At 37.6% G+C, this 14675-nt stretch overlaps 4 protein-coding genes across 4 annotated transcripts; 2 read left to right on the top strand and 2 right to left on the bottom strand. All coding sequences in view use genetic code 12, as the record gives it.

Moving 5' to 3' along the window:
• Positions 1-169: 169 nt before the first annotated feature.
• On the bottom strand, positions 170-1576 carry CORT_0F04460 (Nop5 protein; the record flags this gene model as incomplete). Its single annotated transcript, XM_003870749.1, has 1 exon — positions 170-1576. The coding sequence occupies one exon, from the start codon at positions 1574-1576 to the stop codon at positions 170-172; it is 1407 nt and encodes a 468-aa protein (XP_003870798.1).
• A 754-nt stretch (positions 1577-2330) lies between these two features.
• On the top strand, positions 2331-6647 carry CORT_0F04450 (Dna2 protein; the record flags this gene model as incomplete). The annotated part of the gene is made up of 1 exon (XM_003870748.1): positions 2331-6647. The coding sequence occupies one exon, from the start codon at positions 2331-2333 to the stop codon at positions 6645-6647; it is 4317 nt and encodes a 1438-aa protein (XP_003870797.1).
• A 12-nt stretch (positions 6648-6659) lies between these two features.
• Positions 6660-9068, bottom strand: CORT_0F04440 (Hrd3 protein; the record flags this gene model as incomplete). Its single annotated transcript, XM_003870747.1, has 1 exon — positions 6660-9068. One exon carries the CDS (start codon positions 9066-9068, stop codon positions 6660-6662), a length of 2409 nt encoding a protein of 802 aa, XP_003870796.1.
• Positions 9069-9395: 327 nt separating this feature from the next.
• On the top strand, positions 9396-12197 carry CORT_0F04430 (hypothetical protein; the record flags this gene model as incomplete). The annotated part of the gene is made up of 1 exon (XM_003870746.1): positions 9396-12197. The coding sequence occupies one exon, from the start codon at positions 9396-9398 to the stop codon at positions 12195-12197; it is 2802 nt and encodes a 933-aa protein (XP_003870795.1).
• Between the last annotated feature and the right edge of the window lie 2478 nt (positions 12198-14675).

The raw sequence follows: 14675 nt of genomic DNA, 5'->3' as shown, positions 1-14675 counted from the left end.
ATTAATATACACAACACCTTCTAAAACAAATCTAATCTTTTTTAGATTTTTTCGATTTCTTCTCCTTCTTTGATTGTTTCTCTTCGCTGTCTTCATCTCTCTTTCTCTTTTTATCTTTCTTTTCCTTTTTATCTTTCTTCTCCTTCTTTTCTTTCTTTTCTTTCTTCTCTTAACAACTTCGCTTTTCTTTCTTTGATTTCTTCTCTTTTGCCTCAACTTTTTCATCAACTTCCTCTGTTTCAGATTCATCATCAGAGTCTTGGGCAGCGCTTACTGGTGCATCGGCATCGGCATTATATGCCCTGGCTTCGGTAATATCAATCTTTGGTTGCTGTCTGCTAACCTTAGAAGTAGTTCTCATATCCCTTCCTTCCAATTGACTCAACCTTCCTTCGACCTTGGCTCTGTTTTCCAAACCAAAATTCTCAGAGTCATCTCTTTCTTCATCGAAGCAATCGTATCTCAAAGAAATAGCAGCTTTAGCAGCCAAAACTCTGGCAATTCTTCCTTTGTTTTTACCACTAGCTTGGCCGACCAATGAGGCATGATATATTATACCGTACTTTGGTGTATCGTGTTTAGTCTTTAATGCTCTGAACAAGGCTTTCTCTGCTCCCAAAATTTGTACAGTAGATGCTGGAGCTTTAGCCAATGAGGTCAAGGATCCGGCATGTGCAATTAATCTAGCACCAACTAATTCCCCAACCATGGCAGTCAAGTTTGGTGCAATGGCTCTCATTCTCGAGCTTAAATAATTTGATAATTGTTCTCTGTATGCAGCAAAATCAACAATTTGCTCGGCCAATGCCTTAATATTCTCCAAATCATTTTCTGTGATTTCAGTACCCATAGAAACTTCGGCGGCTGTTTTGACTTGTTCTTCAATTTCCTCAGGTAAAATTTCAGACAATTCTGTTTCAGCAGCATTGGATCTAACACCCATGGTCAAAATGATTCTAGCAAATGCAACTGAGTCTGTGACAATTTTTGCCAATTCTGGGAAATGCCATCCGTACCATTCCTTACATCTCATAGCGTATGTGTTCAACTCTTTATCCAAATCGTCCAATAATGCAATAGCTTGTATAATCATAGTGTCAACTTTGTCTGCTGAGAACTTAAGCTTATGACGACCAATAGAGTGTGCTAAACCCAATGACATCTGGTTGAGGGCTGAGTTATCCAATCCCGGCAATAATTCTGGTAAGAATTCCTTGATTGCTCTGTGTAAATCCAATGAGGCTGCATCGGACACAACTTGGAAGTTTAACCCCAATTTATTGATGGAATTACCCAATTTTGTTTCGGATACTATCAAAGTAGCTTTCTTGTCTGATTTGGCATCTTCTAACAATTTCTTCAAGCTGTCAGAAACTTTTCCCTCCATAATGGAGTTGGCTTCTTCTAAGGCATTTGCTGCACTTTGGAACTTTTCAAAACGATGGACTTTGAATTGGTCTGCAACTTTTTGCAAAGAGTTCAAGTCTTCAATCAAAGAAGAAGATTTGTGTATCTTCTTATCAGAAGCCTTCAAAAGCGCATAACCTGCTGCTGTTTCCGTTAAAACGTAAGCCATCTGTAAATGGGTTGGTGTGGCGTGTGTATATGTAAGGTAGTTGAAAAAAAGTGGTGGTAACTAACAAGAACTGGATTTTGGTTCGTTCACTGTGAGTAGAAGTTTTGAAAAATTTTTGAGATGAGAAAAAGATTTTGAATTTGTTCTTTTGTCTGTTGTTTTTGTGTCTCCACTTTATTACCTTTACCAAAGGCATATTGTTGAAAGACTTAGTTTGAGTGGAGTATAGAGAATGGGACTACTCTTTTCATTTCACTGGACTCAGCCCATAACCACGAGAAACTATAGGTGAATAGAAACTTTTCTATTAAGCTGATTGGTAGTTTACAGGGACTTTTTTTTTTGACTTATTAAGCAATACAATCCGACTTTCCTGAGACTAAAAATGTCTCCTATGAGAAAAGGTAAAAAGTTCATCCTTTGAGGTTATGGGATTATGTTGCATTGATAGAGAACCGGCTCTTCTTTTCCACTCATGGGATTCTGCAACATCTCTGACCTGATTTACTCTTTGCGTACAAAAGAATACAGTAAACAACCTTAGAATAACACAAATAATATCTCGAGAATCAGGATTTGCTTTGTTATTGTAAGACCCCAACTGTGTTGGATGTGAGTGAAGTGCAAAGTAGTATTGCCTCAAGCCGTACAAAGTAATTGTGGGTGCAAACACTCTTTGCTCTATTAATACGCGCTACTCGTCTGCAAAAATCAAATCAAAGCAAAACATTAACTTCCTCTTCATCACGTCTATATGACACGAAATAAGAACTATGAAGAACAACAGGAACCAAATAATGCTAATATGAAATCAAATTCTAATGACACAGAGTCCATAAAGCCTCTCAAAAGGCCGAAAAAGCAGTCGTATTTTTTCAAACCTGTGAACAAACTAACATCAGAAGCAGAAAATCATACTCAAATGATCAAGCCGATAGATACAAACACACTACGATCTCAAATTCAACCTGTCAGAGAAGCCGATGGTTATGCACATATCTCAGAGTATAGTCCTAAGCGTAAAGCTAAAAAACACATTGAAGTGCAAGTCGCCACTGATAATTCCGATGATAGTTTTGATGGAGTACGTTGGAGAGATAGTCCTGATTCAAAATCGAACCATCGTGAGGAGAGCAAACTAAATGCTTTAAAGCAAGGAGTACAATACTCTTCATCCCCTTTGAAAAGCATTAAGCATGTGAAAACAGAATCGGCAGGTGGGACTACTGAAGTGCTATCAAAGTATGGAGCAGATTTCTATAATGTCGCATCAATTTCACCCAAATTATCAAAGACGCATTCTGACTTGAGCAACCGAGTTAGCAAGTTCAAGAATGAGTCTACGAGGGTATCTGCTTTACAAAGAACAAAGTCAACCGGTGTTGAAAGTGTGGACAAAAGTCTGTATTCTGGATTAGTTCAAGGAACGTTGAGTAGTTGGATTAGCAAGCTAAATAGTGGTGACACCAAAGATGAAACACCTAAATCTTTCAACATTAAGCTGTCACCAACAGGAAAAACCTATGATGAAACACTACAATCGAATGATCCCTTTTCCGAAGATGAAGAAATTTTGAAAATGTTATCACAACATGAAATTTTTTTGGCAAATCAGGACCCTTCTGGGGATAAGCGCTCAAGTGTTGACTCATCGCCTTCAAAGAGCAAACAGTACATCAAATCCGAGGACTTGAAATCCTCTCCAAAGGCTGACATTTCAGAAGACCCATTCTCAGATGAAACAGACCCCGAGTTGGTGAATCTTTTGAATGGTGGAGACATAAAGAACTCTGTCTTTACAAAGTCGTTCAAAGAGGGTATGGAAAAATTTGAGAAACTTTTGATAAGGAAAGGCGAATGCGTCGAAAAAGAAGAGGAGTTCACTGATATTGCTTACGGAAGGTCGATGTTACGAAGGTTCAAAATTCTCAGTTGCACAGAGCAGGTGTACGGAGTCAACGGTACTAAGCAAAACATACTAGAAGTTACCAATGCTGATAAGCAAAAGTCTAGACTCATTCTAAGAGGAGAGTATTGTGAGCTCGATTTTCTGGTAAATGATATAATTCATGTTATAAACACTGATGAAAGAAACCCAAACTTGATTGATGATACACATAATTTGCTTGTCTTGAATCCCGACATCTTAATTACGGCCACGAAGATTGCACAGCAAGTGAACTGTCCTCGAAAGACTGTTTTGGTATCACGATACAAATTCCCTGGAACAACTTCCATTCCTATAATTGTCGGAGAGATGGTGCACTACATATTTCAAGAGTGTATGGTGGCTGAGACATGGGATCTTCAATTTATGCGTGAGATATTTAATGATTTGAAAGAACAATATTTGTTAACCTTATGCACTATTGACAAAGGCATGGAAGATGTTGACCAAGAGGTTGAAAAACATCTACCGTATTTGCAAGAGTGGTTTGAAAGTTATTACAAAAAAGACTCAAAATCAAGACCAAAGATTGATGATTCTCTGGAACGAGATCAGATTTCGTTCGCCGTCGATGATATATTAGATATAGAAGAAGAAATAAGATCTCCTGTTTTTGGATTGAAAGGTATGATAGATGCCACCATCATTGCTAACCTACTGAACAAGGCTGTAAATGGGAAATACCTATTACCGATGGAGATCAAAACCGGTCGAGAACACATAAGTCACAGTGCTCAAGCATCTTTGTACGCCCTTCTTTTCAAGGATCGGTATGACATGGATATAGACTCGTTTATCCTTGTGTACACAAGGGAAGGTGTCACCAAGAGGTGTCAAATACGTGTTTCAGATTTGCGCTCATTGATTAATTTGAGGAATCGTGTTTCTCAGCACCTTAGATCTGGTCGTACATTACCTGATATTTTGAGGCGCTCAAGTTGCGAAAGATGTGAGGTTGTTGCTGGCTGCATGACTATTAATTATTTGTCTGAGGATGGTACCAAGGAAAACTCAGGTATTGATGAAGATGATTACGAATTGATGACTTATCATTTAGCAAACTTAAAATATAAAGAGTACTTCAGATATTGGGATACACTAATTTCGAAAGAAGAGAATATCATGAGCAAATCGCTTAAACATTTGTGGACTTTACCTAACCTGCTACGTGAAGAACACGGAACAAGCTTGAATAATTTGAGGATCATTGATTCCAATGAGGATGAAAGTCTGATATTTTACATTGCCAGTGCCCATGGAGACAAATCCCAAGCAAAGCAATTTTTGTACACTTTTGCAAAAGACCAAGCTGATGCATCTTTCAATATGTTGTCTTCAAAACTTACTATCAATGACAGGGTTTTGATTAGCGACGAGGAGGGGCACTTTGCTATTGCTACGGGTGTAATCAAATCAATATTACCTTCAAAGATCACATTGAGCACTAGACGAAGAATAGTCACATACGATATGAAAATGAAAACCTTCAATCAAAAAAACAATCAAATCATGGAGAGTTTAATCCACGGACGTGGGAAACCTCAAGCATCAGGAAACAAAAGGTTCATCATCGATAAGGATGAGATGTTTTATGGCATGGGTCTAGCTCGATACAACGTCTTGAGGATATTTTTGCCTGATTCGCTGGCGGAACTTCGTGATTTACTAGTTGACTTGAAAGCTCCAAAGTTCTCGAATAACAATGAACCGTACACACTCGAATCTGAGTTCAATCACTGTCAAACGATGGCCCTAAATAAAGTCTTTTCTGCGGAAAACTATGCACTTATTCTTGGTATGCCTGGGACAGGAAAAAGTACCATCATTGTGGAAATGGTACGAAGAATTGTGGAAGAGGGGAAAACTGTCTTGCTTACATCTTACACAAATTCAGCTGTTGATAACATTCTTTTGAAAATCGTGGAGAAGATGGGTGATAACAAAAAATTCAAGTTTTTAAGAATAGGGTATCCCCTACGAGTTCACAAGTCGCTACACAAATATATTCCTGATTATGCTGAACCCATCAAATCACGTTCTCAATACAGGGAAACCTATGAATTACCGAATATTGTGGCAACCACCTGTTTGGGAATCACTGACTCTTGTTTCAATTTGCGACAAGAGTTTGATTACTGTATAGTCGACGAGGCTTCGCAAATCACCGTACCAATCAATTTGGGACCAATAAGTCTTGCTAAAAAGTTCATATTAGTGGGGGATCACTATCAGTTGCCTCCCTTGGTTCTCCATCAAAATGCTGAAGTTAAATACGGGCTATCGCAATCTTTATTCAAGATACTTGCAGAAGCACATCCCCCAGCAGTGAGTGAATTAACAGAGCAGTACAGAATGTGTGAGGACATAATGCAAGTTTCCAATATTTTAGTCTATGAAAATAAATTGAAGTGTGGATCACCATCAGTTGCCAATCAATGTATGGATGTCCCTTATCCGGAGGCAGTTACCAGTTTCTTTTTGCCGGAGGTGCCAAAAAGACACCAATGGATGGATCTTGTGTTTGATAAACATCGAAAAGTATTGTTTCTTGATCATGATACCGTGCCAGCATATGAAACTGTCTTTGGGGAAGCCGTACGTAACTCAAGAGAAGCAACTTTGATCCAGCAAATTGTCAAGGCATTTGTCACCGCTGGTGTGGATGAGTCTCAAATAGGTGTGATGTCCTTTTACCGCTCTCAACTTGAACTTTTGAAACGAAATTTGTCATCAAGAACAGACTTAGAGATACTTACTGCAGACCAGTATCAAGGCAGAGATAAACAATGCATCATTATCTCTTTGGTACGTTCCAACAACGAGAAAAATGCTGGTGATCTTCTAAAAGAGTGGCGACGTCTAAATGTGGCAGTGACTAGAGCTAAATCCAAGTTGGTAATTCTTGGGTCACGGTCCACTTTATCTACAAACGACACTACGAAAACCTTTATTGACTTTTTGGAGCTGAAAGGTTGGTATTACTCACTACCTAAAGACGCTGATATGATATACGATTTACCACAATCGGAGAATAGCTCCCCAATACAGAAAAGATTGCAAAAAGCTCGTGTTAGCAAAAATAATCCTGTTATTAGAAATATTATTGATGATATTACTAAATAGTTATTTACATCCTCATATTGCAAAGAAGTGAAACTCAAAATTACCTCTTCTAAAGTGGAACTGATTTCCATTCCAGCGGGCTCCATCTCTTACTTCATCCTGCTCGCGTCTCTCTTGATTTCCATTCCGCATCCGTCTCACTTGTCGGATAATATTTTGGACAAAGAATACAAGAAAGAACATGAAGGTCAATGAGATAACCAAGTAGTCACCAATATCATAATTTTCCACAAATTCAGTGTCGTAGGAAGTGCCGTAATGATGCGAGTCCGCTTTAGCTAATGACTCCCTTTGTTGGGTCGTCTGTTGTTCGCTAGCTGTCTTTGTTCCTAATGACTTCAAAGCACTGAACCAGCCGTTTGCTTGATCTTCCATCCGGTTATTGGCTCCGCCTTTGTTGAAAAGATGCTTGAATCTTAAACGCAAAAGAGCCCAGTTTATGTGTGCACTACTGTATGTCGGTTTCAAATGTATCGTTCTGTGATCTAAATCAGATTTTTCCTTGTATTGTAAGCTTTGATCGTAGTATCTTTTGGCCAAAAAATAGTCTACTGAACGGTTCTCAGTGCCTAAACCGTACTCATACATCTCAGCTAACTTGAAAGCGCCATGCGACGAATGTCTATCTGCTGCAATTCTATAGTAATTGAATGCCCTTTCATAATCAGGTTCAATTTGTGCATGTTGGTCTTGTCCCTTGAATATGTCCCCTAAAAGAATTGTGGCATCTACATTGTCTTGTTTCGATGCTCTGTCGAGATATTGCACTGCCAAACTCAATCTGTCTGAAGTAAACGTTTTCGTCTCTTCTCTAGTATAGTATGGTTGTAACTGGTACAACAAGTAAGCCGCTGAAACCTGAGCTTGCTCAAAGCCCTGTTCTGCAGCAATCAGGTATCCAACTAGGGCATTTTCAAAATTCCCACTTGCAAGCTCTTCAAAAGCATACTTTAAATGAGGTGCATAGAACGAAGTAAGTCTTTTTATGAATTCCCTGTAATATAGAGCAATTTTTGGGCAAGTTACTTGTTCTTCTGGGTCCACTAACTGTGACAACCCTGATTCAAAAAATGTTCCTACATAGTACAACGCTTCTGTGCTTCCATAGTATGCTGCTTGTAGCATATGCTTGTAAATTAGAGCTCTTTGCTCATTAGACTCAACAAAATCTGTGCCGTTCATGTTCATTAACAACTTTGCCAAATTTTTAGAGCCTGAACGACTTTTTTGGTTAGATGCAGTGGTGTAGTACTCTATTGCTTTGGTTTGATTTGCTTCACCTACAAGTCCATGCTCTTCAATGAATCCAAGGTGAGTGAGGGCTTCTGGTGTGACTTCGAGCTTCAAAGACGTTTGAAATAGTTGTTGTGCTTTCAGCGCATCTTTTTCGACAAACAAGCCTTCCAAATACATGCGTCCTAGGTTAACTTGGCAAGAGCTTAAAAATACTCGGTCTAGCCTGTCAACATTTGTATATCTCCTGGAACCGAAAAGTTCTTCACCTAAAGTCACACATTTTTGAAATTCTCGGAAAGCTCTTGGTAAATCTCTTTCACTAAAGTAATCTCCCTTTAAGTACTCGAGACCATTGTAATAATAAGTTGCGTACACATGGTCATTTGCATTCAATTTTTGCTCTTCAATCTTCGTCCTATACTCGGCAAACATCCTTGACGGTAATTCAATAGAGGATGTCGTTTCACTTAATTTTTCGCCAAATAGGCCCCCATTGAAATCAGAGACTCTGATATTGTAGTCAATATGAGTAATGGTATCACTTTCTCGATCATGTCCAATCTTCAGTAGTTTTGAATAATACGGTAATGCCAACTCACAATTGGACGGTACTCCTACTCCTTTCAAATTCCTATAGGCAACAACTTGCAATGCGTTCATATCTCCGTTTTCTGCCGCTACTTGGTAAAACAAGTTGGCACGTTTTTGATCAACAGGGAACTCGCCAAAAAGCCCTGTCGAATGAATGAATCCCAACATAAAATATGCATGGGCATCTGGCCAAACAGCCACTGCTTTTTCATAATAGTCTTTTGCCTTTTGATAATCGGTTGGCAAAGAGAAATTCCCAAATAAGTACAAGTCACCCAATGTTATTAGCGCTTTTGAATTATTCTTTGATGCTGCAATTTTTAGTAGTGGAATCACATCATTCGTTAGTTGTGGGGGTGTTTGTAATCTGTGCTTCTTCTGTTTGTATTGCCTCTTTACTGGATCATATGCCGGTATCCGTAGATTGTCTTCTATGTTATCTGCGGAATACACGAACTCTTTTTGATGACTGGCTTCAATCTGATGTAGTTGTGATATAGCGCTTTCATATTCATTTACCTCCGGTGAGCCAGCCGCTATAGTGTCTTTCAAAAAGAAAACTATCAAGTACCGAAGTAGTGAAATTCCTCTCATAATTGCAATAAGATACCACTCGTTATGAGAGTCTGACTAAGTGTTATCGTTGATAGTGTGGTCACTGAAAAAGTGTGGGATCTGTGCTCTTTGAAGCCAAGTAATTAAGAAAAAAATCCAATACTGGATACGTAATCCAATTCCGGGTATGTACTTTTTTGTTGAGTGAATAGAAAAAAATCAGGAAACCGAACTTTGACAAACTTAATTGCCGTGATTTTTATTTTCAACAAGGCAATTGCAGAGTTTAGCTTAGTGGCTAGTATATATATCACAGATTAAGGACAATATTATTTGAATAGTCCTTGTCAAGATTTTTTCACAGACATGGCACCTATAAGACTAACAGAATCAAGATCGGCTTTGAATGAATCCAACGAGGCAATATTTCGATCTGCGCCTATGACGTTGGTTCAATTTTATGTAACAATAGAATTGGCGAGAGAAATGGTGGGGATGTTGGGTGATTTAGGAGCAGTTCAATTTCGGGATTTGAACTCTAAACTCACCCCGTTCCAACGGACTTTTATCAATGAGTTGAAATCTATTGATACAATGTTCACTCAGTTGGCATCCCTTCGATCAATAATGGACAAGTTGGGTACTATATCAGGGGATTTGCATGTGAATTTAAGAGCAGATATGAGGCCCATGTCATCGACGTCAGAAATGGACCAGTTCAAGGCGAAATTGAGTGATTATCATGAAAGGATCAAGCACTTGAATCATTCATATGGAAACTTGGATAGTCAAAAATTAAAATACATTGAGAACAGATATGTTATAAATATTCTAAACAACTTCCACAGGTCATTCTTGGTGGATAACGAACATGAACATTTTGGGGATCCTGACGATACTGAGCTCGACAGTGAAATTGCACTTTTAAACACCCATCAGAATAACACTTTGGAATTGGGAATGGAAGTTCATAACTGGGAAGAGTCAAATTTCAACTCAATTGCTGGAACAATTGCGAGAGACAAGGTACCAGTTTTGCGGAATATATTGTGGAGACTTTTGCGAGGCAATTTATATTTCCATGATATCCCCATTGACGAGGAGTTTCCTGTGAATGATAAATCTACCGAAATGGTTTATAAAAATGTGTTTATCATCTTTATTCATGGTGATGTTTTACGATCAAGAGTGCGAAAGATTATACAATCCTTGGATGGTATCATTTTTGACAATGCGTCGGGAAACTCTGAAGCAAGAAGAGCGACATTGGATGAGATAAACGATCGTATTGAAGAATTGACAAATGTGGTTGATAGCACCAAAGATCAATTAATCACAGAATTGAAGGTTTTTCAAGAACTTTATCCTGATTATTCATATATTGTACAACGAGAGAAGTTGGTGTATGAAACCTTGAACAAATTTGATGAAGATAGTACAAGAAGGTGCTTAGTTGGAGAAGGGTGGATTCCATCTGTTGATTTTGAAAAAATACGAGGAGCATTGAGGAAATTGGTAAATGAAAAGACCAGACGTGATCGTAGATCCTCCGCTCAATCCAACGACTCCCTAGATATATCTGTTGATGCGGAAACTGATACATTTGTTATCGATGAAAGTGATCATGATATTTCGGGTATAGAATTAGACGACAGTAGTGAAGAGGCCGGATCGTTGATTGCAGTGGTGAACAAATTAACCACCAACAGAACCCCTCCTACGTATCACAAAACAAACAAGTTTACCGCCGCATTTCAACTGATTATTGATGCTTATGGAATTGCCACTTATGAGGAAGTTAACCCCGGTTTGGCAACTATTATAACATTCCCCTTTATGTTTGCTATCATGTTTGGTGATTTGGGTCATGGGTTTATTGTATTGTTGATGGCGATATACTTGATCATTAATGAAGTTTCCTTTGGTGCCATGCGTAACAAGGATGAGATTTTCGAAATGGCTTTCAATGGAAGATACATTATCCTATTGATGGGTGTTTTTTCCATGTATACAGGTTTCATCTACAATGATATCTTTTCCAAATCAATGGCTATATTTGAGTCTGGCTGGGAGTATGTATTTCCCGATAACTATGATCCTCAAAAGGGCGGAACATTAATAGCAACAAAGGTGAAAGGAAAAACGTATCCAATTGGTCTCGACTGGGCATGGCACGGTACAGAAAACAACCTTTTATTTACAAACTCTTACAAGATGAAACTATCGGTTTTGATGGGATATGTCCATATGAACTACTCGTTGATGTTCAGTTTAGTAAACTACCTATACTTCAAAAGAAGAGTTGATATAATTGGAAATTTTATACCTGGTTTTCTTTTCATGACTAGTATTTTTGGTTATTTGGCGTTAACTATCGTGTACAAGTGGTCAGTTGATTGGTTGGGTAGTGGTAGACAACCACCTGGGTTATTGAATATGTTGATCAATATGTTTTTATCACCAGGAACGGTTGAAGAACAATTGTATCCTGGTCAAAAGTTTATTCAAGTGGTTTTGGTTCTTATTGCACTTATTTGTGTACCATGGTTGTTGATTTATAAACCATTGACGTTGAAGAGACAAAATGACAAAGCAATAAGACTAGGATACTCGGACTTACATTCGCAAAGAAATCACTCTATTATGTTGCATGAAGAAGAAGCGGCATTGGAATTGGAACACGAACTAAATAATGACCCAACCGATGAAGAGCCAGAAACTGATGATGAATTCAGGTTTCCCAATGATATCGAGCCAATGTTCCATTCAGCTGCAGCCCATGGGGATGACCATGGAGAATTCAACTTCGGTGACATTGTAATTCATCAAGTAATTCACACTATTGAATTTTGTTTAAATTGTGTTAGTCATACAGCCTCATATTTGAGATTGTGGGCACTCTCATTAGCCCATGCACAATTATCTACAGTTTTGTGGTCTATGACCATTCAAAATGCATTTGGTAAAACTGGTGCTGTTGGAATTATTGCAACAGTGGTTCTTTTTGCCATGTGGTTTCTGTTGACTGTATGTATTTTGGTTCTTATGGAAGGTACTTCTGCCATGTTGCATTCATTGAGACTTCATTGGGTTGAGGCGATGTCCAAATTCTTTGAAGGTGAAGGTTATGCTTATGAACCGTTCAATTTCAAGGCTATAGATGTATAAATAATAGAGGAATTGGGTAAATTGTGGGAGAGAGATTCGTTAAATTATTGGGTGCCCGTAACCTCGGATAAATGTTCGTACTTTTGTGTAATGTTTCAAAAATAACAATTGAGGCATGTAAAGACTTATAAGAGATCAGTGACCTGTAGTCACCTTCTCGTTGACGAAGGCCACATTTGAATCCATAAATAAAAAAGGAACATTTGGATCATAAAGTGCTGGTGAGAAGCTCTCCAAAAAATGAAAACATAGCGATACAAGTAAGTCTCTTGATTTAATGCAATCCCACTGCCTATGTCGAAGTCCCTGAAGGAGAAAATAGCTGGTTAGCTGAGTACAATTATAAATAATAGAAAAAAAAGCACGGTGCCCTGATTATACTAGGGATGTATTTTGACGCCTTAGGGACAACCCCACAAGGTTCATAACCTTATTGTAACCGCCTCGTAGATAAGACTTTGCATGAAAACGTAAGCATATACTAAACGAGCTTGCATTTAATGGTTAGATCCAAAATATTTCAGATTGTAGAACTAGGTTAGATTGATATGATTGTGTTGCGCAATTATTTAATGTTTAGGAAATTGATACCTATAGAGTATGATGGAGGTACTTCTCAAGGACAGAATTAAGCCGAGAGTGTTCAAAATATTTCTTCTCTAACAGGTTTACAAAACCTTATTTAGGAATAGAAGTGATTCGGTTAATCTTGAAGTCTATATTCACTAAAAAGTGTCGAAACAATTTGGCATTGTTTATAAAGGAAAAACTAATTGTAAATGAATGCTTTAATAGATATTTCTTTCCAAGCAATAACTTTCTTGAAACAAGAGGTCTAAAGATATGATACAGAACATAACTTGAGAGTACTACTCAATTGTACACTTTCCTAAAAAGAGTTTAAACTCTGGGTTTTGTTGCGACTTCCAAATTGCCATTCAATGCTGCTCATTTGCGAAAGGATCCCCCACCTAAGCAATAAGAAAAACAATATCAAGCCTATCTTTTGAGGTTTTTGTGAAACAGATCATTACAGTTTCCCATCTCTTAAGTTACGATTTTTTCTAGTTTCTCAGCTGTTTTTAAAAGATACACAAGTCCACATATAATCTTTCCGATATAGAAGTAGTGTACTTGTGTAAAAACGATGTATAGCTTTAGCTTTTGTAACCCTTGCGGTATGGTTGCCATGACAACAAAATCTCTAATCTGGAAGAGAAATAAAAATTATGTTTACCCGTGGAATGACACAAAATTATACATTGGAGGGGAATAATAGGAAAAAGAATTACAATTATTACAATATAATATTGTTCCTGTACACAAGAAGAAGAAACGTTTGTTAAGATTATTTTGTATTCATATATTTACTCAATGTCGTGACAATTTTCTAATTTTGACATATGACATTTCCCTACTGGAAAGGACCCAAAAAAATATAAGTTCATTTTTTGCTTGCCTGTTTTTTTCGCAGCCAAACACAAAATAATACGTAGTATAGCCGAGGAAAATTGCATAAGGTCTCAATATGTACTGTCACTGTATGTGTCCATATGTCCAATATCTTGTCAAAAGTTTGCCTGTGTATTTTTTGTTTATGAAATGTTTGCAATATAAGCGGACTTATTAACATTTTAATGTTGTTGCTCTTATATTGAAAGTATTACAAAAACCGTCATATGCAGAGCTTCACCCACTTTTGGTCTTATTGCTATTGTGGCTTTATTTAAAACGAGAGAGGAAAAAAAAAGTTAAACAAAACCAACAGAACAATACACATACTGCATTCACTCTTAGTGGTCTATAGTTTAACCTTCTGTGCATCTACATTTAGATATAGGCTCATCGTCGCCAACATCGCTGTTATACTCACAAGTTTTCTATTGTCAAAACGATTATATACCAAAACAGGCTAAATATTCGATGTACAGCGGCATAAACAAAGCACAACACCGTTATAAAAAAAATGAAACTAGGACTCAGGCAAACAATGATAATAGAGCAAGTGCAACTCGGGAGAATTATACATTGGACCCAGTGCAGTGCATATAATAACCGGACATAAGCAAAACCGCAGCTGCTCCCTTTTGTTAACGCATCTAAATAACAATGCAAAAAGACACGTCCAATAGAACTTTTGTGTATCCTTTGTGATTTACAGTGTAAATCAGTTTTAACTTACGAACCACAGCCTCGAGGAAACACCCATTGCAAGTGGTCACTACTAGCTTGGAAATGTCTTGCTAGGTGCAAACTGTGCTTATGTGTGTGAAAGATATCTCACTATTGTCCACTTTAGCTTCTGTGAGGAAGAAAATTAAATTCCACAGAAATATCAAGATATACGATCAAGACTGAGTTAAATGCTCATCAGCTAATTTTGTAATTGTACAATGTTTTGATTATAATACATATAGAACTATACAAAGATGAAGAAGTTTATGAATCTATTTATAAGAAATGTAAATTATAAAATCA

This window comes from Candida orthopsilosis (assembly GCF_000315875.1).
Source record: "Candida orthopsilosis Co 90-125, chromosome 6 draft sequence".
Classification (NCBI taxonomy): domain Eukaryota; kingdom Fungi; phylum Ascomycota; class Pichiomycetes; order Serinales; family Debaryomycetaceae; genus Lodderomyces; species Lodderomyces orthopsilosis.
This window is presented reverse-complemented; position numbering and strand designations above follow the sequence as displayed.